The 19,611-nt window shown below is 39.5% G+C and overlaps 13 protein-coding genes across 13 annotated transcripts; 8 read left to right on the top strand and 5 right to left on the bottom strand.

The window, feature by feature from the left end:
• The first annotated feature begins 7 nt into the window (after positions 1-7).
• On the top strand, positions 8-1,720 carry Gasu_26830 (uncharacterized protein). The gene is made up of 8 exons (XM_005706359.1): positions 8-108; positions 157-194; positions 244-302; positions 355-422; positions 469-577; positions 623-708; positions 758-895; positions 943-1,720. The coding sequence occupies exons 1-8, from the start codon at positions 56-58 to the stop codon at positions 1,061-1,063; spliced, it is 672 nt and encodes a 223-aa protein (XP_005706416.1). The 5' UTR covers positions 8-55; the 3' UTR covers positions 1,064-1,720.
• Gasu_26820 (U3 small nucleolar RNA-associated protein 7) lies at positions 928-3,517 on the top strand. The gene is made up of 3 exons (XM_005706358.1): positions 928-1,383; positions 1,546-1,881; positions 1,944-3,517. The coding sequence occupies exons 2-3, from the start codon at positions 1,738-1,740 to the stop codon at positions 3,474-3,476; spliced, it is 1,677 nt and encodes a 558-aa protein (XP_005706415.1). The 5' UTR covers positions 928-1,383; positions 1,546-1,737; the 3' UTR covers positions 3,477-3,517.
• Positions 3,518-3,526: 9 nt separating this feature from the next.
• Gasu_26810 (preprotein translocase, Oxa1 family) lies at positions 3,527-5,017 on the bottom strand. The gene has a single exon (XM_005706357.1). The coding sequence runs from the start codon at positions 4,969-4,971 to the stop codon at positions 3,730-3,732; it is 1,242 nt and encodes a 413-aa protein (XP_005706414.1). The 5' UTR covers positions 4,972-5,017; the 3' UTR covers positions 3,527-3,729.
• Positions 5,018-5,087: 70 nt separating this feature from the next.
• On the top strand, positions 5,088-5,842 carry Gasu_26800 (3-hydroxyanthranilate 3,4 dioxygenase). Its single transcript, XM_005706356.1, has 3 exons — positions 5,088-5,314; positions 5,362-5,440; positions 5,487-5,842. The coding sequence occupies exons 1-3, from the start codon at positions 5,183-5,185 to the stop codon at positions 5,816-5,818; spliced, it is 543 nt and encodes a 180-aa protein (XP_005706413.1). The 5' UTR covers positions 5,088-5,182; the 3' UTR covers positions 5,819-5,842.
• Positions 5,843-5,846: 4 nt separating this feature from the next.
• Gasu_26790 (AAA-type ATPase) lies at positions 5,847-8,467 on the bottom strand. Its single transcript, XM_005706355.1, has one exon. The coding sequence runs from the start codon at positions 8,437-8,439 to the stop codon at positions 5,893-5,895; it is 2,547 nt and encodes an 848-aa protein (XP_005706412.1). The 5' UTR covers positions 8,440-8,467; the 3' UTR covers positions 5,847-5,892.
• Positions 8,468-8,737: 270 nt separating this feature from the next.
• Positions 8,738-10,190, top strand: Gasu_26780 (uncharacterized protein). The gene has a single exon (XM_005706354.1). The coding sequence runs from the start codon at positions 8,887-8,889 to the stop codon at positions 9,835-9,837; it is 951 nt and encodes a 316-aa protein (XP_005706411.1). The 5' UTR covers positions 8,738-8,886; the 3' UTR covers positions 9,838-10,190.
• A 7-nt stretch (positions 10,191-10,197) lies between these two features.
• Gasu_26770 (uncharacterized protein) lies at positions 10,198-12,342 on the top strand. Its single transcript, XM_005706353.1, has one exon. It carries the CDS (start codon positions 10,325-10,327, stop codon positions 12,215-12,217), a length of 1,893 nt encoding a protein of 630 aa, XP_005706410.1. The 5' UTR covers positions 10,198-10,324; the 3' UTR covers positions 12,218-12,342.
• A 35-nt stretch (positions 12,343-12,377) lies between these two features.
• Positions 12,378-14,062, top strand: Gasu_26760 (metal ion (Mn2+-iron) transporter, Nramp family). Its single transcript, XM_005706352.1, has one exon. It carries the CDS (start codon positions 12,401-12,403, stop codon positions 14,009-14,011), a length of 1,611 nt encoding a protein of 536 aa, XP_005706409.1. The 5' UTR covers positions 12,378-12,400; the 3' UTR covers positions 14,012-14,062.
• A 4-nt stretch (positions 14,063-14,066) lies between these two features.
• Positions 14,067-14,867, bottom strand: Gasu_26750 (thiamine-phosphate pyrophosphorylase). The gene is made up of 5 exons (XM_005706351.1): positions 14,792-14,867; positions 14,608-14,742; positions 14,443-14,555; positions 14,258-14,398; positions 14,067-14,209 (listed from the first exon to the last, which is right to left on the bottom strand). The coding sequence occupies exons 1-5, from the start codon at positions 14,838-14,840 to the stop codon at positions 14,105-14,107; spliced, it is 543 nt and encodes a 180-aa protein (XP_005706408.1). The 5' UTR covers positions 14,841-14,867; the 3' UTR covers positions 14,067-14,104.
• Positions 14,868-14,907: 40 nt separating this feature from the next.
• On the top strand, positions 14,908-15,762 carry Gasu_26740 (methylthioribulose-1-phosphate dehydratase). Its single transcript, XM_005706350.1, has one exon. It carries the CDS (start codon positions 15,061-15,063, stop codon positions 15,721-15,723), a length of 663 nt encoding a protein of 220 aa, XP_005706407.1. The 5' UTR covers positions 14,908-15,060; the 3' UTR covers positions 15,724-15,762.
• A 4-nt stretch (positions 15,763-15,766) lies between these two features.
• Gasu_26730 (GTP-binding protein) lies at positions 15,767-17,497 on the bottom strand. The gene is made up of 2 exons (XM_005706349.1): positions 17,263-17,497; positions 15,767-17,212 (listed from the first exon to the last, which is right to left on the bottom strand). Exons 1-2 carry the CDS (start codon positions 17,476-17,478, stop codon positions 15,806-15,808), a joined length of 1,623 nt encoding a protein of 540 aa, XP_005706406.1. The 5' UTR covers positions 17,479-17,497; the 3' UTR covers positions 15,767-15,805.
• Positions 17,498-17,504: 7 nt separating this feature from the next.
• Positions 17,505-17,977, bottom strand: Gasu_26720 (40S ribosomal protein S26e). Its single transcript, XM_005706348.1, has 2 exons — positions 17,756-17,977; positions 17,505-17,704 (listed from the first exon to the last, which is right to left on the bottom strand). The coding sequence occupies exons 1-2, from the start codon at positions 17,915-17,917 to the stop codon at positions 17,534-17,536; spliced, it is 333 nt and encodes a 110-aa protein (XP_005706405.1). The 5' UTR covers positions 17,918-17,977; the 3' UTR covers positions 17,505-17,533.
• Positions 17,978-17,987: 10 nt separating this feature from the next.
• Gasu_26710 (guanylate kinase) lies at positions 17,988-19,595 on the top strand. Its single transcript, XM_005706347.1, has 2 exons — positions 17,988-18,196; positions 18,258-19,595. Exons 1-2 carry the CDS (start codon positions 18,002-18,004, stop codon positions 19,536-19,538), a joined length of 1,476 nt encoding a protein of 491 aa, XP_005706404.1. The 5' UTR covers positions 17,988-18,001; the 3' UTR covers positions 19,539-19,595.
• The last annotated feature ends 16 nt before the right edge of the window (positions 19,596-19,611 follow it).

Below are 19,611 nucleotides of genomic sequence, written 5' to 3'. Positions count from 1 at the left end.
GTAAGATCGATGAGAGAAAAGTCTTTTGCATTAGTGATATTAATAGCTGTGGTGGATGAGTTCGGAAACGAGGAAGGCGGTTCCACAGTTTCCCTTTCCTCCCAAAGAGTAAGTTTTCAGGATAATCTGTCAATACAAAACTTCATGTTTGACTAGATTGTACGAACCTTTCCGAGATAGTTCGTATGTTCAAGGTTAGGAAAGCTCTTATACGTTGTTGATTCCTAGTCTCTGAGCTTGTAGATCCTCCAAGGCCTCCTGATAAAGATTCGGAATTTGTTATATTCGGTGTTCCAAGAAAAGTAGGTCTGCCTTGGTCACTAGTAGCAATATTTGTGTTAAAATTTTGAAAAGATGGGAAAAGAGCTTTTAGCGTCGTTAGAGTCACAGGGTCACTCCATTCTTTTCAAAGTAACTGAAAAGTGGGTTTGTTTTATTTTGAGTTGACGTGATTCAACTTTCGAACAGAAAGACTGGAGCCATCAAACGTCTTATTCTTTGCTGCTTGAAGCGTTATATGAACATTTTAGATAACTTGACCACCTCGAAACCTGACTGGTCTACCATAGAAGAGGAGGTGAGAAGTTATTTTAAGAATTTTTTTAGTTTTCACACTTTCAAGTTGAGACTCATTGAAGAACAGTTTGTCAATATCTATCACTTGTTGAACATACTGCGATTGGAACAAGCAAAATGGAGATTGTACAAGTATTTTTTGCTTCAAGAATTCTTTTTTGATAATACTAAAGACGTATAGGCTTTTCAACTCTCAAGTATCGAAGAAAGAAGATTTGGCAGAAAAGTTGAGGAAGGGCCGTCACGATGTCTTGTTGTCGCTAAAGACTGATACACAAGACTTATCGTCCACTTTTGACTGGAAGGAAAGTTTTAACAGGTGAGTTTCTTTTGTTTTCTTGATATAGTCATTATATTCTGGGACAGTTTTTTGTCCCACGATATACCAAAGGAAACTTGCAAGGAAGATCGTGTCTCTTCTGAAAGATATTGGGATATGAGAGAAACCATAGAGTCCATTTTGAATGAAGAGAAGAGTGACGTGTAGTTCTTTGTTGCTTAGGAAACGTGGTATTTTGGAAGGACTTTGTAATTTTCAGTTGTATTTGCATTGGATGATTTGTTATTATTGTTGTTATTTGTATCATTCAGGAAAGGATGGAATAGTGAAAGCATCATGTTGAGCATATCTTTTGATATAAGAAGAAAATTATTTCACACAAGATGAGAGTTTCCAAAGAGTAATATATAAATGATTGACAAATTCTTTCGGCAAAGTGTCGCTCCGACATCGCTTCCTCACGGGAGAGGACGCCAAGTTATCTTGAGTTGTCAACTTGTAAAGTCATAACGACGAATGAAAACAAGGTAAGGACTATTTATGTTGTTGCTGAATCGGCTATGATGATTTCGCGGTCTCGTTCGACTGAGGACTTGTGAAGAATGCATGCGAAACATGCACCACCAACTGAGCCATTTGTTCCAACCGATATTTTGTTTGATATGAACTTAAGATTCTTGTCTAAATAGAAAGGTTACTCTGAAGAAGACGTCGAGCGTCGGTTCATTAACATTCTAGTTTGTATTTGAAGCTCTTCCTTAAATGAACGAGCATCTTATTAGGTAGATAATAGTCTTTGCTTTTGTGGTTAAAACACCTATTTTTTGAAATGGTTCCTAAACTTATAAAGTCTGATTTGAGAAAACATTCATCCATTGACTATGGTTGACGATGGCTCCATTCACACCGAGGAGTTTATTAAGGGTGAAAGAGAGAACTCAAAAGAACAAAAACATTTGGAAGAAAGGCATAAAAAGATAGTGGGCAAATATCAACGAACAAGTCAGGAAAGACTAACTGGAAAGGTAACTTGAGTATTGAAAACTTGTTCTTGATGAGCTGCATTTGACGCTTTCTGTTTATATAGAAAGGCAGTTCGAGAAGTAAAAGACTGCTTCAACAGTCCCACAACTTTGAAAAAGAAGCTCTTGAAAAGGCAGTAGCGGCGGAAGTGTTGCTTCCAGAGAACGAAGGCTTTTTGGAACCAGAAAATGAGCTGGAGAAGACTTATTCTCTAACACAAGCCAAGTTGAAAGGTTTGGTTGACGATCAGACGAAAAGAAAAATATTTGACTTGAATTTGGACATTTTGGGTCCTTATAAAGTAACATACTCTCGTTCCAGTCGGTCTCTTTTGTTGGCTGGCAAAAAGGGACACGTTGGTTTAACGTTTTGGAGAGAAGCTAAACTACAAACGGAGCTTTATTTATCAGAAACAATTCGTGACCTTACCTTCTTACATACTGATCAATATTTTGCACTTGCTCAGCGAAAATATACTTTTATTTATGACGCTCAAGGAATAGAACTTCATTGTCTCAGAGAACATCGTTATCCAACAGCATTAACCTTTTTACCATATCATTTGCTATTGGTGAGCTCTCTAGAGAATGGTAACTTAATATATACCGATACCTCTTTGGGAACAATCGTATCCAAGTTGGATACTAAGATGGGTAAGACTAAAGTATTGGCACAGAATATGCAAAACGGAATCATTCATTTGGGACACAAGAACGGTGTAATTTCATTCTGGACTCCAGTGACTTCGAACCCATTGGTTAAGATATCCGCACATAGAGGACCAGTTACTTGTATTGGTTTCGATCCAAAGGGACAGAATATGATCACAACTGGAAGCGATAAGAAAGTGAAGATTTGGGACTTGCGTACCTTTCGTTTAATGAAACAGTGGTCTTTGCCTTGTGTAGCCACCGAAATGAATGTTAGCCAACGTGGACTACTTGCACTTGGTATGAATTCACAAGTATGGATTTGGAAAGATTATTTAAGCGAAAAAGACGAAACAACACCGAAACCATATATGAAAGAGTTGATAGGTGGAAATGAGGTTCATTCTTTAGGCTTCTGTCCTTTTGAAGATGTTTTAGGAGTTGGACATGCCACAGGTTTCTCATCTATGGTTGTTCCGGGTGCAGGAGAACCGAATTTTGATACTTTTGAAAGTCATCCATACGAAACGAAACGTCAAAGAAGAGAAAAAGAAGTTCGACTTCTTCTGGAGAAACTTCCTCCAGCAACAATCACTTTGAATCCTCAAATGATAGGAACAGTAGAACAGGATCCTCAGAGTCGTCTAATGGAGCTGAAGCATTTGGAGAGAAATGCAAATACTCCCAAGGATCGTCCGAAGAAGAGGAAACGAGGTAGGAATAAATTGGCAGCAAAGTTAAGAAGGAAGCAACATAATGTTATCGATCAACGTCGTCTTGAGTTACAAGAACGCCTTGCAAAAGAAAAGGAGGAAAGACGGCAGTCGAGAGACAAGGCAATATTGAACCACAATGCAGTTACTGTGCCAGATGGCGTACCCACCTTTTTGTCTTCATTATATGAAAAGAAGAAGAAGAAAAAGACTTCTCTATCTAATTATTATTAAAACAGAATAGAATATCATTGAAGAAACTGTATCCAACCGTTTACTAAAAAATCAATCAAAATCTTGCATTCGATTGCAATGTATGTTTCCCTCTCTAAAATGATTCGGTTGGAAGATATCCAAAGTTGTGAAAGAATTATCTTAAACACCATATTTCACTATAAAAAAGTATTATGGGACTGCGACGAAATATTTGGAAACCAACACGGAATTCTTGAGAAATCAGTTGGCATCCAATCGTTTGGCTTTTCATTCATCTCGGTACTCGAGTTTTCTTTTCTAAGAGTCGAGGCTTCATTCCTTGTTTTGCAGCGACAAGAATAGGATTCGTTCCTTCTCTTGCTGAATTATAAGACAATGCTGCCAATGCCTCTCGTTCAGCTTTCGAACCTGCTTGAGAATATAAATGATCAAATGTTGTCTGTTCATCTTGTTTCGCATGACTATCCTTTGTAGAGTCTCCTTTTTTCCTCTTGTCGGGCAATTTAAGAACCTTTCGTACTGTTGGAACTTTGAATAATAAAGTTTGAGCCAATGAAAATAAATTGTTAGGTACCCAATAACAAAACAAAGCACTCGGCATTTGATAAGTAAAGGGTATAATACTGAGAGCCATCAAACGCATCATATTGAATGCTGTTCTACTGGTAGCAGTCGACGCTGTTTCTCCTCCAAACTGAAGAGTCGTTAACAAAATACTACTACAAGCTACTGGAAGAATATAATATGGATCTGGCGCACTAAGATCTGTAAACCACAAAGTTCCACCGCTGGAGAAGGTGGGCTCAATCTGTGACAATTTTCTCAAACTGAAGAAAAAGGCAATAAAAACGGGAGTCTGTGCAAGTGGCGCAAAGAGTGCTTTCATAGGATTGGCCTTGTTCACTCTCAGAATTTCCATATATTTCTTATTATATTCTTCCACCTTCTCGGAGTTGCCTCTTTCTTTAGCACGTGAAATCTTATCTTGAATATCTTTCAACTGTGGTTGTAACGAGTTCAGTAAGGCAGAAGTTCGCAACGATCCCAAAGTCAGAGGAAGCATCATTAAGCGAATAGACCAAGTCATTCCAGCCAGTAAAGCAAACCACGGCCAACCCGTCGCCTCGTGAAGCCTATGTATCAGATAAACCATTGGATCAAACCAGTTGGACTCTATCTCTTCTAAAGCCTGGTTAGGAAGTGAATCCAAAGAACCCAAGTTGTCTGAAGCATTCTCCAAGTGGAAGTTTGACGCAACGGGTTCAGAAACTGTATTAACTTGACCTGATTTCGGTGAAGGATGTGCAGAAGATGAAGTACTCAACGAACAAATCTGAGACAAACCTTTGCCCCTTGCGTTGGAAGTATATGACTGGTACGGGCGAATCTTAAAAGTCTTCAAGGTTTCCCCTCTGCTTCCAAAGGAATCTGAAGAACATTTTGAGAAAGTTCTATACAGAGAAGTGTATCTAATTCTCTTAGTTACTACTCGAAGCAACAACGACCGCATCATTCCAAGTTGGTCGGCGAAAATAGAAATATACTCTTAATTGGAAGTTGATGGATAAGCTATGCATACATATATATATATATATATATAAGCATGGAAGATTATGATTTTTATAAAACTCTCATTGTTCAATAAGTAGATTTGTACAAAAGAGAAGTTCATTGTAAGTTGAACGATTTCCATTGGTGGATGAGTTGCGCTATCTGCCTTGTACATGACAGAGAACACTGAAACAAATTCTACTCGCAAGTTGGCAGCTTTCAGCTTGGAAAAATGGATTGAAGAGAACAGACAGTTTTTAAAGCCTCCCGTGGGTAACCGACTGTTGTACTCTGGAGAATTCAAAGTTAGTTATACTACTTGTGGAATCCAAATCAGTGACTGTCTACCTAGGTTATGATCGTTTGTGGTCCCAACTATAGAACTGACTATCATATTGAATGTGGCGAAGAGTTCTTTTATCAACTATCAGGTAAAGATTGTTCCAACGTTTAAAGTAGAGTTACGAAACGTGACAGGAACACTTGTTGTGAAAGTGGTTCACGAAGGCAAGTTTTATGAAGTACCGGTTAGGGAAGGTGATACTTTTTGTCTACCCGCTGGCGTGCCACATTCTCCACAAAGAGAGGCTGGCTCTATTGGTCTCGTAGTAGAAAGACAAAGGAAACCCGAAGAGAAGGATCAGCTTCGTTGGTACTGTCAAAACTGTCAACATGTACTGTACGAAGAATCGTTCCACTGTGTGGATCTAGTTAAAGATCTTCCACCTATTATCGAGAGATATTATGGAAATGAAAGTGTTCGGACTTGTAGGAATTGTGGCTGGTTAGAGCAACCACCACAATATTGACAACATAAAATATATGCAAGTTCACAAGGTTTATGGGACGACTTTTCAATATCATTAAAGCCATCAACTACAAACTAATGTGAAGAACTGATTTCTTTCTTAGATTGTTCAAGGATTTCTTCATAATCACGGACTTCTTTAAACGGTCTCTTACCCAAAATACGAACAAGGTCTTCATAACCAATTTGTTCCCTTTCTAAAAGCAGCTCTGCAACTTGCTGAATACTTTCCTTCTTCTCCAATAGCAATGCATACGTTCTTTGATAAGCATTGGACAACAATTCGCGAACTTCTCTATCAATACTTGCTGCTGTTCGGTCGCTATAAGGTTTATAAAAGCGAGTTTCGTTTGGACTCTTCTGAAACGAAACATGACCGACATTATCATTCATTCCCCAGACACTTATTTCTTGATAAGCAAGTTTTGTCACTTTTTGAAAATCATCTGCAGCACCAGTGGTAAGTCTCTGAAAGAAAATTTCTTCTGAGACTCGCCCTCCTAAAGTCATACAAATAGTATCCAGCAGTTGCTCTTTTGAATACAAATATTGTTCTCTTGGTTGATATTGTGAATATCCCAGGGCCGAGGAACCTCGAGGTACAATCGAAACCTTCAATAATGGTAAAGCGTATCTAAAAAACCAACCAGCTACTGCATGGCCAGCTTCATGATAAGCAACAGTCTTCTTTTCCTCCGGAGACATAACCATATTTCTCTTCTCAAGACCGCCAATTACTCGATCTATGGCGGATTCAAAATGACGCAACTCGATTTTATTGACACTTTCACGTGCAGCCACTAAAGCACCTTCATTACAAACATTGGCAATATCCGCTCCAACAAAACCGGGTGTCAATGCTGCCAATCTCTGGGCTACCTTTTCAATTCCAGGGGGATCACTAACTTTCAAAGGACGAAGATGCACTAAGAAAATATCATGGCGGCCACGTATGTCTGGAGCGTCAATCAAGATTTGACGGTCAAATCTACCGGGTCGAAGCAGTGCATTGTCCAAAATATCTGCTCGATTAGTTCCTCCGAACACAACAACACCACTATTTGGAGAAAATCCATCCATTTCCACTAACAACTGATTTAAAGTATTTTCTCTTTCATCATTACCGCCAATAAGTCCACCTCTACCTCGAGCTCTACCAATTGCATCAATTTCATCAATAAAAATTATACAAGGAGCAAGTTTGCGAGCTTGTGCAAAAAGGTCCCTGACGCGACTTGGACCAACACCCACAAACATCTCCATAAAGTCTGAGCCGCTCATAGTCAAGAAAGGAACGCCAGATTCTCCTGCAGTTGCCTTTGCAAGAAGAGTTTTGCCAGTTCCAGGAGGTCCATATAACAGTGCACCTTTCGGTATCTTGGCGCCAATTTCCTTGTAACGTTCAGGATTCTTCAAGTAATAAACAAACTCTATCACTTCGGTCTTGGCTTCATCCAGTCCAGCAACATCTTTAAAGGTTGTGCTCACTTTATTCGTATCTCGGTTCATGACAGTAACGTTGGCCTTTCCGACACCAAATATGTTTCGACTTGCACTAGACGAAGAGCCTCTTGAACCTGGACCTCCAATACCACCAGCCATAGGACCGAAACCACCTGTTCGTAAAAAGTATAGGTAAACAAGAATTAGTAAGATAGTAGGCGACCAGGCGATGACAGTGCTTAATAAGGAAGTTTCATTAGAATATACGACAGGAACTATCTCCTTCGGACTAAAGCCTAGCTCTTCTTGAGCATCTTGTAGCTTATTTTCAAAAGTTTCCAGATCTCCTATCCGAAAATAGCATATTTCTACGTTCGGATCACCAAGTTTGGAATTTGCGTTACGAGCATAAACCCGTGCTACATCTTTGTTCACAACTACAATTTTCGAAACTCTTCCTGTTGGCAAAATGTCTCTGCGAAAGGCTTGCCAACTTGTCTCAGGTGCACGACTTCCACCATCCTGGTTACTTGACGATAACATGGACAATAACAATCCAGCTCCAATTAACAGGGCAAATAACTGATACTGACTTCCACCTGGAACATTATTTAGGCTGCCTTTCTCATTAGACTTTTCTTCTCCACTGGCTGAAGATGACCGTTCATTATTCTCCTTGTCATTGAGTTTCCTGGATTTGGGATAAAATCTTCCGAAACCAGTCCTTCCACTATCCTTCTCAGTTTCCGTTGTGCTTTCTGCTTCCGACTTTCTGCCCTTATCTTCATTTTTCGACTTGTTGTGTTTGGTATTCTCGTCTGAGCAAAATTGTCTGCTTGAAGTTGTACAACCTGACTTGTTCGTTTGGACTAACGACAGTAGTCCTCCACGAGAATGAACAACTGAGTTTTGAAGCATACGAAAATTTCCCAGTTTAACTTTTTCGAATGAACACTTGTAACAACTTCCGACGAAGACGCCAAGGCGTCCCTTTTCATTTTTGGTTGCTCCTGTTATGAATCCGTGAGTTCGACCAGTGCATTTGGGCTCGATATACCAACTTTCTTTGAAAGTAGCACTGTGAGATAACAAACATATCAAGCCTCGTCTTTGGAGCACTGGAGTAACTTGTGAAAGTCTCGACACTCTTAGCACCACATTTCCCAACAAACTTTTCATGAAATCGCCAAAGCGCTTACAATTGTAATGGAAAATTGCTTTATTTTGGTGCAGAGTTACTGTGGCTATTCCGAAGCCTAAAAACATATCATCATGAGGAAGGTATATTACATGCGGAGAAACGCTTTATTGTGAGAGACCAGAACACATCCTCCAACTGCTTGTTCAATTCTCACGTGTTTCAAGGAGATTTTCCAGGAAAGACCTTTGACTGCAATGTTTCATAAAATAACTGTTTGATTGGATTGGAACAATTTAAGCTTCAGACTAAAATTATCATTCCGTACTTTCACAAATTCCATTTTCCCTAGTCTGCTTGTCAAAGTTACACGAAAGATAGTTGGCAGTCACAACGTCTACAACTAGCTAATTCCCCTCTAGAAAAATTTTTGTTAATGAAATATTTGACAGTTCGATGTTTAAATTTGCGTGTAGGGTATAACTGTTATGGTTTCTAAGAAAACCGAACAGTATGCAAAGAGGTGTTTAAAAACGATAACGCTTGTGTTCTTTTATACTTTCTTGGCAAGGCTTCAGTACCTAACGAACCGAAAGCTTGCTGCAAAGTTTGACTTCCGATCAGCTGAACTAATGCTAGTCTTTCAAAGTGGCGCTGCTGTTTCGGTGTTGTGTTATGTTTCTAAATGGAGGCAAAAAAGTCTTCCTCATCTTAACCTGGTTTATATAAGTACACTGTTTCCCTTTGCCATATTGTTCTTCATATCTGCCAAATGCGGGATCCTTGTATTCAAGTCGAGAGGTATATTGGAAACGAGTCCTTTTAAAGTATATTTATTTCCCCTCAGTCTGGAAATGGAGAAAGTGCTATTCCGCAGTAAAGTCTCATGTATCACTCGACTGGCTTCTTTCGGTGCTCTCCTTCTCTCCTTTCTATGCTACGTTAGAGAAGACGAGATTACATATGGTTGGTTGCAATGTGTAGTCAGTCGAGCAACGTGTGCAGTGTTCGTAAATGGCGTGAAGAAAATTTTAATAGAAAGAGAATACGGACCTATCCAACTTCTCTATGGGATATATCTCTTATTGTTTTTCATTTCTGCTGTCGTAGGAATCGTAAGTTTCTCAGTTTTCGACGGGTTAAAGGGTCCTCCTTGGATGCAAGGAGAGTTCTTATGTGCTCTTCTGTTGTCGATTTTATTGGGTATTGGTCATCTCGTCACTCAACTATGCTTGACATATTTTTCCAGCCCAACATTTGTTCTAGTCCTAACTTATGTAGCGCAAGGATCCTGGAGCTTAAGGAATTGGGAAATCCGTCCTTTTTCATGTAGAACTCTTGTCTCTTTTGTTATTTTGATTTCAATATTTTCGTTTGTATCCAACTCGATGCATGAAAAGTGGACTGCTGAGAGTTTTGAAATTCCATCATTATCTTGAAATAGGTAGAGTTCCAAGTTTGTCATCTGGAGAACAGTTGACTTGCTAAAAGTGTAAACTCACGCTCTTCTTAACGAATCCTTAGACAGAACTATTTGTGTGTTCAATCATGAACATTGCTTGCTGACTTTCAGGATAAGTCTCACGAGAAATAATTTTGCAGTAAATTGGAAGGCAAAGATCAATTTACGAACCAATCCGTGTCACAAATGATATGAACTTTAATAACTACTACTTTGTGAGGGATGCAATAGTACATTCTCTCGCACTGTGATGTATAATATCATTGTCAATACGTGAATCCTCTTTCGTTCTGCCTAAGTCCCTGAGACTATAAAAACTCTATTTTCGAAAAAGATTCCCCTCTCTCCATCGAACTTGTAAGGGCGCGCATTTTTTGAATTTCGAGCTTGTGGGTGGGGGCGTGTGTAAGAGCGCGCCTATCTTTCAACTCGAAGAACTACACTTTGTTTCCAACTTACTCTGAATGGCTGAGGTTGCAGAAGAATATGATCCCAAATATGAGTTCCTTGCGCCGAAATACGTTAACTTACTAGAAGCCGCTTCTGAGGCAGCTCTTTATGATGGTGCCGATGAATGGTTCGATCAACTCCAGTCAAAGACTGAGTTGGTCAAGGAATCCTTGGTGACACAACAAGAAATACGGTCTAAAGAGCAGAAATCTTCCCTAGATTCAAAAAATGAAGGAGAACGAAACGCTGGATATTTAGGGCAAAGTGGAAAAGAACTTTACGGTGAAGTCGACTCCACTACTCACTTTCAAGAAAAGAATGCCTCAGAGAAGGAAAATTATAGTGGCCAAATAAATGCCAAGGGTTCAGTCGAAGAAAATCGGGAAAAGAAAGAATATCCAGTCACGCAGAAGGAAGAAACTTCCCCACCTTCTTTAAGCAACAGCAGAGACAGTCATTCAAGCCAACCAGTAGATCAACAACCGCACAAAACATTTCCAATCAAAGGCAACGAGGGATTCTCGAATATCAAGCATTATTCGAAATCAGAAAAATCTATTTTAACAGAGCAGTTGGAATCAGGCAATAGGAACAAAGTACAACATAAAAACAAATACTTCAATGGCAGCAGGTGTGATGAATCTATCGTGACGAAAGGAAGTAGATGCAAAACTGCAAATTCAGTTCAACATGTCGAGGAATCTAAGCAAAATCTCTCCTGTGTTCGAAAAAACAGAAGTGTTGGTCCTCCAGCTTTTCGAACAGAGCAACGCGCATTTCTACATAAGGAAAGAAGGAAATCATCGACAGATATGAACTCTAAAGTCAATGAGCCTCGAACACCCAAAAATTTTGGAGCATCGTGGAAGCCTCGTATAACGATACCACAGTCACCGAAATTCCATTCTGAAAGACGATTGCGACACTGTGTCGAACGTGCTCTTCGACCGGAACCGAATGCTAAAATGCAACTAGTCAAAGTGGTCCGGCGAGTCCACGGTCAAACCCTCACGGTGCCAGAGTCCCCAATCTTTCATACCCAGAAAAGAGCTGACACTCATCGTGCACTCAAGGGGGTTCCATTAACATATGAGGAAGAAGAAATGCAAAAAATACAGGCGGAGCGAAACGCTTTAAGGAAAACAATTCGTTCAGGTCGACAAAACTGTGCGAAGACATTCAACTTTCATGATCTCAAACCAACAAAAGACACCAACCAGAGAATGGCAACAATACCACGTACATTTACTTTTGCCACGCAGGAAAGAAGTTTACAAAGACGAAATAGTGCGCTCAATGGAACAACTTCAAAAACTATCGGAAAAGTCTTTTTGGATAACAACAAACATGTGGAGTCACGAAATACTTCCATGACTCTAGACCAGAAGTTGCTGAAAATTCCTTGTCGCTTGCCAGCAGAGCGATCAGTAGGCAACAAACCACAAAGTTCAGTGAAATTAGGCTCTCCTCCAAGTACTGTTGAGACTGAGAAAGAAGATTTCTCGACAACAAGGAAACCCCAATCTATTAGCAATCTCTCTAGAAAGAAAAGTTCTTTCGTAGCAGATCCAAAAAAGGACGTTTTCACGAGGCTTTATGAACATGGAAAACGTCGAACTTGCGAAGCTTCGCCAACTACCAACAAATCCCTTTTGACGGACAACAATAGAACGCGACAACCAGTTATCTTAAGCGGTCGCTCTCTACCACAAACACGACCAGTTTCCAACGTGACTGACGCAAAGGACAAGAAGGTTGACGACAAGAGACACGTGGAACACAGTACATTGCGACCTCAGTACGCGTTCCGTCATAATTCTCCTGTTCATAATAAGTCAAGAAGGGCCTCTAGGGTTCCATTGGTTGAAAACGAACAAGTTGTGGAAACGTCGACAAAAATGAATTGAACTGTGGCTAGTTTCCTTTTATTGTACTCAATAAAAGTTCCAGAATAGTTTTGGTGATTTGTTTGTTCACGTCGAAGAGTATGTCACGCTCGTGTCCATCGGAATAGGACGCGTGCATGTCCAACTTAGATTCGGAATCCCGAGGTTGAAAAGACGATAGTTTGTATTTTGCTTTTAGCTACTATGGCTGAATCGGGCGAAATAACAGCAAGTGAAGTAACAACAACAAACGAAGTAACAGATAATAAATTATCCCAAAGTTCTGCTTCTGAAAAGAATGATTTATCTATGCAGCTAGATGGAGTCTTGTCAGATAAGGAAGTGGTCGTTAGTGGGCATATCCATTCAACTCCTGGTGCACTGAGAAAGATCCGTTCCTGGTGGCGATGTATTTACAACTGGTTGAGAGGATTAACAAAGTTCGCAGGTCCAGGCTGGCTAATATGCATTGCCCTCATAGATCCTGGAAATTATGAAGGAGACATCCAAGCAGGAGCTGGTTTTGAATATAAGCTGATATGGATAATATGGTGGTCAAGTGTGGTAGAAGTATTTATTCAAATTTTGACCATTCGTCTGGGCCTCTATGCCAAGATGGATCTTGCTCAAGCTTGTCGACGGAACTATCCACGTTACATTCGTTACATTTTATGGATATTATCGGAAGCTGCAATGATGGCTACTGATTTACTGCAAGTCATTGGATTTGCTGTTTCTTGTGAAATTTTGTTCCAAATGCCACTATACGCTGGCGTTCTCCTTTCGTTTGCAACTACTTTGTTAATACTTTCTCTTCAATATCTAAATATCCATTATTTGGAATTGTTTGTGATGGTTATGATTTTGGTGATGTCAGTGACTTTCTTTATTCAATGGTCTATGGTAGATACGAATGGCACTGCCTTAATGAGGGGATGGGTCATTCCCTCACTTCCAAGTGGTTCTGCTCTAGTAGCACTTTCCCAAATTGGAGCCTCTGTGAGTCCACATAATGTTTTCTTGCAGTCGTCCTTAGTACAAACGAGGCGCGTTGAGTTGACGAAATCGGCACTACACTCTGCGTACGTGTACAATGTGGTAGAGTTCATTTTTCCGATGGTACTAGCTTTTGTAGTCAATTTGGCTTTGATATCCCTTGCTGCGGTTGGATTTTATAAGAACCCGTTGATCCAGATAAAACCACAAAATATAAGCCTCATTGACACGTGTAACTTAATTAAGACGGTCTACGCACAAACTGGTGTTGGGTGTATTTTATTTGGTATTTCGTTATTAGCTTCTGCTCAAAGTGCCACAGTCTCTGCAACCTATGCTGGCCAGATTGTGATGGAGGGCTTCCTTAACATTAAAATTCCACTCTGGTTACGAAACCTCATGACAAGAACCATTACTATAATCCCGGGTTTGATTGTTGCAATCTTTGCAGGAAATAACGGGTCTGGATTAGCTCTACTTATTGGTTCCTCAATTCTTTCTGGTGTAATTCCTTTTCTTATCTTTCCTTTGTTAAAATTCACACAATCAGAACGTTGTATGGGATCTTTTAGGAATCCTAAATGGGTTTCCGTAGTTATGTGGATTATTGGTCTTGGAATAGCAGTAGCAAATGTATATCTCATCGCCGGAGCTCAAGGGAATCGTACTTTACAATCCGCTCTGTCATCATTATCCGTAGCAAGCATTTTTGGAATTATAGCAACAGTAGTTATCGGACTCGGATATTTGGGACTTTTAGTTTTCTTGATATTTTATCCTGTTCAATTCGATAGCTGTGTTCACCAAATAGATAATTGAAATTCGAGACCTTGCTTCAAATACGACATTTTCGCTTGCTTAATTTTTTTCATCTTGGAACAATCCTTAATTTCAACGAGTAACTATAAAGGTTCATGAACCCAAAAGCTTCTTTAACTTCCTACAGTATTCTACACGATTGGAATTGTGTGCAATTGCAGAAATAACTGCAATATTGCTAACACCTTCTTTCTTAACCTGGGAATGGCGTTAATAAACCTCAATTCCATATGTTGCAAAGCGAACCTTGTGAACATTTTCCAAATGAATTCCTCCAACTGCGACTAGTTGAATACTGGAAGGAATCGATTTCCGAATTTCCCTTAACCTTGAAAGGCCTAATGGCTGTTGTCCTGGATGGCTCCGTGTGTTAAAGACAGAACCCACCTGAAGTAGATTAGTTGATAAAATTATTAGGTCTTCTTTCGCACCTGAATGTAACCAGGAGACCATTCTACAGCCTTCCGTGCACTTGATATGCTGTGTACAGATATGCCTACCAAAAGTTGAGAGTTGATAGCCGTTTCCTTCGTAGCCTGGTCTTCTTATCAGTCGTCAGCCGTCAATGAGCCGAAACGACAGCACAAGACACCTACCTAACTGCGATTCTGCAAAATGAACACCTGAAGCTCCAATTTTCAGCGCCAATTCAATATCTCTGTTTATTATAAGAGGACACTTTTGATTCAATATCTTGACGAGTCGCATTGCTGCCTTATGAAAGTCAGCAGCTAGAAAAAAAAAGTCAAATTCCGCTGAACAAGGAATAGGAGTACATACCGTTGCCCTCAATATCACGCAGTTGAATTGCAGAGACTCCTCCTATCATAGCCTCAGTACAAGTCTCCTCAAGTTTCTGGAGTTGTTGACAACATCCATTAGGTGTGATGAATATCAATGAGTTGTTAGGAAGTTTCACCGACGCAGTTACACGAGTTTTGAGTCTCTTCTTCACTGAAATATTTTTACCACCCAGTTTTTGTTCTGACAAAGTGCGTCTTGGTTTTAACCAAAGCAAAGGTAAGAATCCCATCATTCCTTCTGAATGAATGATGATTGGAGAGCAAGCCAAGTCTCTTATTGTCGACTTGTGTAGGCAGTTTTATACACTTGGATGGGTTTCAGGAACTGGAGGTGGAATAAGTATTAAAGAAGATGGGAGAATTTATATGGCACCCAGCGGAGTACAGAAGGAGAGACTTCATATTGAAGACATTTTTGTATTAGACGAACAGGGCCGTATCTTAGAGATGCCTCAAGTTGGAAAGATGCTGAAACTCTCAGCTTGTGCTCCTCTGTTTATGAAAGCTTATGAACTAAGAGGAGCAGGTGCAGTTATTCACAGTCACAGTATTAATGCTGTTTTGGCGTCTTTGATATCGGAAGAAGAAGAGTTTCGTATTTCGCACATGGAGATGATCAAAGGCATCCGGGGCATGGGTTATCACAATACACTTATAGTACCCATAATAAAGAATACAGCGTATGAAGGTGACTTAACGGTTTCCTTAGAGGAAGCTATGTTGAAATATCCCTCTACTTTTGCGGTTCTCGTTGAGAGACACGGCGTCTATGTTTGGGGAAAGGATTGGAAGGAAGCAAAAACGCACGCAGAGTGCTATGACTACTTATTTCAAGTAGTAATAGAGTTGCGAAAACTTGGAGCTCCTTCGAAGTCGTTTACTTGTTGCATCGCAAACAATCATACCTAAGGGCTTTCATATGATAGTAACGAGCAAGTTATCTAGAAGGGTGCACCCAAAGAACCTTTCCTGTGAAGAAATAACTTTCAACTCAAAAAGTTGGACCTTTTGGAAGTATTCTCTCTTGATTTTGCATCTTCTTTCGTTGCGTCCTTTTGTTTGCTTTTGACTGAAGATATTGGAGATACAGAATAAAAGCCTTGATAAGTAATTCCTTCCACCAAGGTGTGGATCTTCTAGAATAACTTGTATTTCCAGAAGAGAGACCCATTGGAAACATAAGCTCTCCTTCTCGACTACGATCCTGTACTTGGTCACGGAGTGTGCGTTCGAGATCCTGTAAATCATTTAGTTCTTCTTCCTTTAACATTCCAGGAACTCTGCACTTCTCTAGACATTTTTGAAAATCTTTCACTTTTCGCTTCACAAGATTTCCTGCATTCTTCTTGAAATTACCAACAGCGCCTATCATAGGAGCGAACTCTATTTCAAAAGAATGAAGTATCTGATCTCGATATGCCCAAATTTGAAATTTTCGGACTTCAAGCAACTCACTCGTCAGTTTAACACCTAACAATTTTCGCTTTAGTTGATAAGAAGATGTATTTCGGAATGATGCTGCCATGCGATCATAACATGCCAGACATTCATTATACAATGAATTGGCCACCTTCGAAAATTCTTCGATAGGCTTACTATAGTTCCTTTCAACTGTCCTTTGAAACTCAATCAACATTAACTTGTATTCGTTCCATGACTGCTCAAGATAAAAAGAACACTTCTTATGTGTGTTCAAATCAAAATAGGAAATATTATTCAAATCATTATTCAGACCTTGGCGTTGTTTGATGAGATCCCAAGATTCTTTCAGAAACATTTCTAAAATTTGCAAAGGAATCTCTTTCTTCCATAGGGAATCAGTTATGGATGAACTCCAAGAATCATCGTCATGTAATATTCTTTCCCTTAACTTAGAAACAGAGCTTACGAACTCATCTTTCCTGTACTTTACATTAGGCAAAAAATGAAAGCTTAAAATGAAAATATCTTCCATGACAGTGTCTTCCAAAGACTTGGGCTTCTCAACGGTTTTCCAAATATTTCTAAAGTCTTGCGAAATGAACCACTTCACCTGATCTTCTGAAGCTTCTACTTCTTCAAAGTCTCTAATAACAATCAATAACCTCGTCTTCAAATGCTTCTTTCTCATAACGTCCAATCCTTCTATTTCCTTCCATTTTAGTGTTGTGGAGAATACCGAAGCATAGAGATCAGCATTAGAGGCCTGATGTCTTCCCACATCTCTAAACCATAGATTTACCAAAATAACGTCCGCAACAGTTAAACAAAAAAGTGTAGTACAAAGGTCGAAAGTTTTCGTTGGTTCCTGTCGTTCCCTACTATCTGTTCCTTCAACGTCCAACAGTACCAGTTGTCGACTACATCCACGTTCAGAACTGGATTCCTTGTTCTGCAGCTGGTCCACATTCTTAGTAGTCTAGGAATAGTTAGAAACGAAACTGAAGAAACCAAAAAAACTCAACGTACTGACCAAATACCCAAAGTGGTACGTTGTCTGCCATTCTTCTTTGCGTCTAGAACAGGAAACTTGGTTTCAAACAATTCGTTGAACAAAGTGCTTTTGCCTGAGCTTTGACAGCCAATTATTGCCAGAGTAACATAGTTCCTACAAGGTAGTGTCTTATTTGACAAAGGCAAGTGTCCCGAAAAAGTTCCTTCTCGGTCAATCAGTTTGCATTCCATTATGATTACTTTCAATACAAGACGATTGCAAATAAAGTGATTTTACTAGAATGTTTTACTCTCTTTTACGGAATCTATCCAATACCGCTGTCCTCGACGAGTAACGTATTTTTCTCTCCTCACGAGAACGCGGTCTGACAATCTTCCGATGTACGGCACAAGAAACGCAGTATTGCAGCTTGACATATAACTTTGGAAGTTCATATTTGTCGATAATACAAGCATCCTAACGGCAACGATACAATCTACAAAAGACCTCTTCAATACAAGCTCTTACCTGCAGGTCTCTCAAGGACGACTTATCCACCATATTTCTAACAGTAAACCGTTTGATTGCCTTATCTTTAGCCAGTTTACAGCCACATCCGTCACAGCAAACTTGACAAGTATGATTACGGCCCTTTCTGTTTCTTCCGTGACAGCGTCGTTTTACAGTCATCACGCTCAAAAAACCAAATCTTCCCACGGCGACGAGAATGGACAAGGAAAGGATTTTTTCTAATTTTTGTTGTCTCTGATAAGAATGCTTCTTCTAATCACATGGCCTACACTACCCAGAGTCATATCAAAGGAATTTATCCATTTGTTTTGTTTTAGGAAAGCTATTAACAAATGTAACTATAGAAGAAACATTGTTACTATATGGAATTGTAGAGGTGAAATGCCACAAGAAGGTCAGGTTTGCCGCTGTCCTGGAAAGTGGAAGAACCAACTGCTGGTGAGTTTAATATCTTTTCTCTACTAAATTAAGCAATGATGAGTCGCCATTCTTTTCTTAGTTTGGTGTTATTGAGAAGGTTGATGTTGGAAGACCTCTTGAAGAACAGTGCGTGGACGTCAGATATCTTAAACCACGACACGGTGGCCTATATGAAGTAGACCGATGTAAAAAAAGAGCCTGGTTTAAATTGAGTGAGATAAAACTTGTGAGTGCGAAAAGACTCCCTCAAGATATGTATTTTGTTGAGGAAAAGAGCATTTTGGGAAATGTTTCCCTTGAAGTGGCTTCAATCACAGGTGATCAACATATGACAGAATATAACAGGTTGAAACAAAATTGGCTTCGTAAATTAGTTGTATTCGATGTACTAGGCTTTTCTCTTATTTCTTTGGTTTCTTTTCGCCTAGCCATGGATTTCCTGTTGGGTTCTATGTTCGGTTTTGTGTACCTTCGATTGTTGATGGACAGTGTAGACAGTCTTGGCAAGGATTCGTTTAGCTTTGTCCGTTCAACAATGAATTCTGCAAGGCTTCTTATTCCACTTGCAGCAATTTGTACTCAACTTATCCTAACGAGGTCGTCAAGTATGGCATGTATGAAGAATATGTCCAGCTTTTCAATTTGGAATCTGATGGCCACTATGGCTGGATTGTCTTCGTATCGTTTACCTGTTCTGTTTTCTGCATCTGAAACGTTATTTAGTTCGTTGCAGGGTGTTTCAAAGAATATTCAAACAAGTGACAAAAAATATTTGTCGACAGAAAGCGCTGAGAAACCTACCTCATGCATCGTGCTTTCTGGACCCTCGGGTGTAGGAAAATCAACTTTTATTAGAAAACTTCTTCATGATTATCCTGATGTTTTTGGGTTTTCTATCTCTCATACCACTCGTTTACCTCGAGAACATGAGAAAGATGGAATTTCTTATTATTTCATTAGCAAAGAAAGGTTTCTGGAGGATGTTGCAAATGGAAAATTTATCGAATATGCACAAGTTCACGGAAATTTTTACGGCACTTCGTTTGATTCTGTGAAGCAGGTTATTGATAGTAAGAAAATATGCTTATTAGATTTGGATATTCAGGGAGTAGAAGCCGTAAAGAAGTCGATGCTAAGAGCTACTTTTATTTGGATAGCAGCTCCTTCTATGGAAGACTTGGAATCAAGGTTGAGAAATCGAAAGTCTGAGAATGAAGAGTCCATCCAGAGAAGACTTTGTTCAGCAAAGGAAGAAATTTTATTTGCTTTGAGAAGCGGTATATTTGACTATACAGTGATGAATGACGATATAGATCGAGCTTATGAAGATTTAAAGTCGTTACTTCGACCATATATATAAGTAGTATAATGAAATTTTGATCGTTTGTGAAAAGCTGATAAATAGAATGGATTTAATTTTTTTTGTCGTATTT

This window comes from Galdieria sulphuraria (genome assembly GCF_000341285.1).
Source record: "Galdieria sulphuraria unplaced genomic scaffold scaf_20, whole genome shotgun sequence".
Taxonomy (NCBI): domain Eukaryota; phylum Rhodophyta; class Bangiophyceae; order Galdieriales; family Galdieriaceae; genus Galdieria; species Galdieria sulphuraria.
This window is presented reverse-complemented; position numbering and strand designations above follow the sequence as displayed.

Excerpts from the sequence above, each read along its gene's own strand:
- Gasu_26760 (XM_005706352.1), top strand. The coding sequence starts at position 12,401 with ATGGCTGAATCGGGCGAAATAACAGCAAGTGAAGTAACAACAACAAAC.
- Gasu_26800 (XM_005706356.1), top strand. The coding sequence starts at position 5,183 with ATGACAGAGAACACTGAAACAAATTCTACTCGCAAGTTGGCAGCTTTC. Across the intron at positions 5,315-5,361 it reads TGTACTCTGGAGAATTCAAA|GTTATGATCGTTTGTGGTCC; the intron begins GTTAGTTATACT and ends CTGTCTACCTAG. Across the intron at positions 5,441-5,486 it reads GTTCTTTTATCAACTATCAG|GAACACTTGTTGTGAAAGTG; the intron begins GTAAAGATTGTT and ends GAAACGTGACAG.
- Gasu_26830 (XM_005706359.1), top strand. The coding sequence starts at position 56 with ATGAGTTCGGAAACGAGGAAGGCGGTTCCACAGTTTCCCTTTCCTCCC. Across the intron at positions 195-243 it reads AGATAGTTCGTATGTTCAAG|ATCCTCCAAGGCCTCCTGAT; the intron begins GTTAGGAAAGCT and ends CTGAGCTTGTAG. Across the intron at positions 578-622 it reads GGTCTACCATAGAAGAGGAG|TTGAGACTCATTGAAGAACA; the intron begins GTGAGAAGTTAT and ends CACACTTTCAAG.
- Gasu_26730 (XM_005706349.1), bottom strand. The coding sequence starts at position 17,478 with ATGGAATGCAAACTGATTGACCGAGAAGGAACTTTTTCGGGACACTTG. Across the intron at positions 17,213-17,262 it reads CCACTTTGGGTATTTGGTCA|ACTACTAAGAATGTGGACCA; the intron begins GTACGTTGAGTT and ends AACTATTCCTAG.
- Gasu_26710 (XM_005706347.1), top strand. The coding sequence starts at position 18,002 with ATGCTTCTTCTAATCACATGGCCTACACTACCCAGAGTCATATCAAAG. Across the intron at positions 18,197-18,257 it reads AGTGGAAGAACCAACTGCTG|TTTGGTGTTATTGAGAAGGT; the intron begins GTGAGTTTAATA and ends TTCTTTTCTTAG.
- Gasu_26740 (XM_005706350.1), top strand. The coding sequence starts at position 15,061 with ATGATGATTGGAGAGCAAGCCAAGTCTCTTATTGTCGACTTGTGTAGG.
- Gasu_26790 (XM_005706355.1), bottom strand. The coding sequence starts at position 8,439 with ATGAAAAGTTTGTTGGGAAATGTGGTGCTAAGAGTGTCGAGACTTTCA.
- Gasu_26810 (XM_005706357.1), bottom strand. The coding sequence starts at position 4,971 with ATGATGCGGTCGTTGTTGCTTCGAGTAGTAACTAAGAGAATTAGATAC.
- Gasu_26770 (XM_005706353.1), top strand. The coding sequence starts at position 10,325 with ATGGCTGAGGTTGCAGAAGAATATGATCCCAAATATGAGTTCCTTGCG.
- Gasu_26750 (XM_005706351.1), bottom strand. The coding sequence starts at position 14,840 with ATGATAGGAGGAGTCTCTGCAATTCAACTGCGTGATATTGAGGGCAAC. Across the intron at positions 14,743-14,791 it reads GCGTGATATTGAGGGCAACG|CTGCTGACTTTCATAAGGCA; the intron begins GTATGTACTCCT and ends TTTTTTTTCTAG. Across the intron at positions 14,210-14,257 it reads ATTTGGAAAATGTTCACAAG|GTTAAGAAAGAAGGTGTTAG; the intron begins GTTCGCTTTGCA and ends CGCCATTCCCAG.
- Gasu_26780 (XM_005706354.1), top strand. The coding sequence starts at position 8,887 with ATGGTTTCTAAGAAAACCGAACAGTATGCAAAGAGGTGTTTAAAAACG.
- Gasu_26820 (XM_005706358.1), top strand. The coding sequence starts at position 1,738 with ATGGTTGACGATGGCTCCATTCACACCGAGGAGTTTATTAAGGGTGAA. Across the intron at positions 1,882-1,943 it reads AGGAAAGACTAACTGGAAAG|AAAGGCAGTTCGAGAAGTAA; the intron begins GTAACTTGAGTA and ends CTGTTTATATAG.
- Gasu_26720 (XM_005706348.1), bottom strand. The coding sequence starts at position 17,917 with ATGACTGTAAAACGACGCTGTCACGGAAGAAACAGAAAGGGCCGTAAT. Across the intron at positions 17,705-17,755 it reads CGTCCTTGAGAGACCTGCAG|GATGCTTGTATTATCGACAA; the intron begins GTAAGAGCTTGT and ends CGTTGCCGTTAG.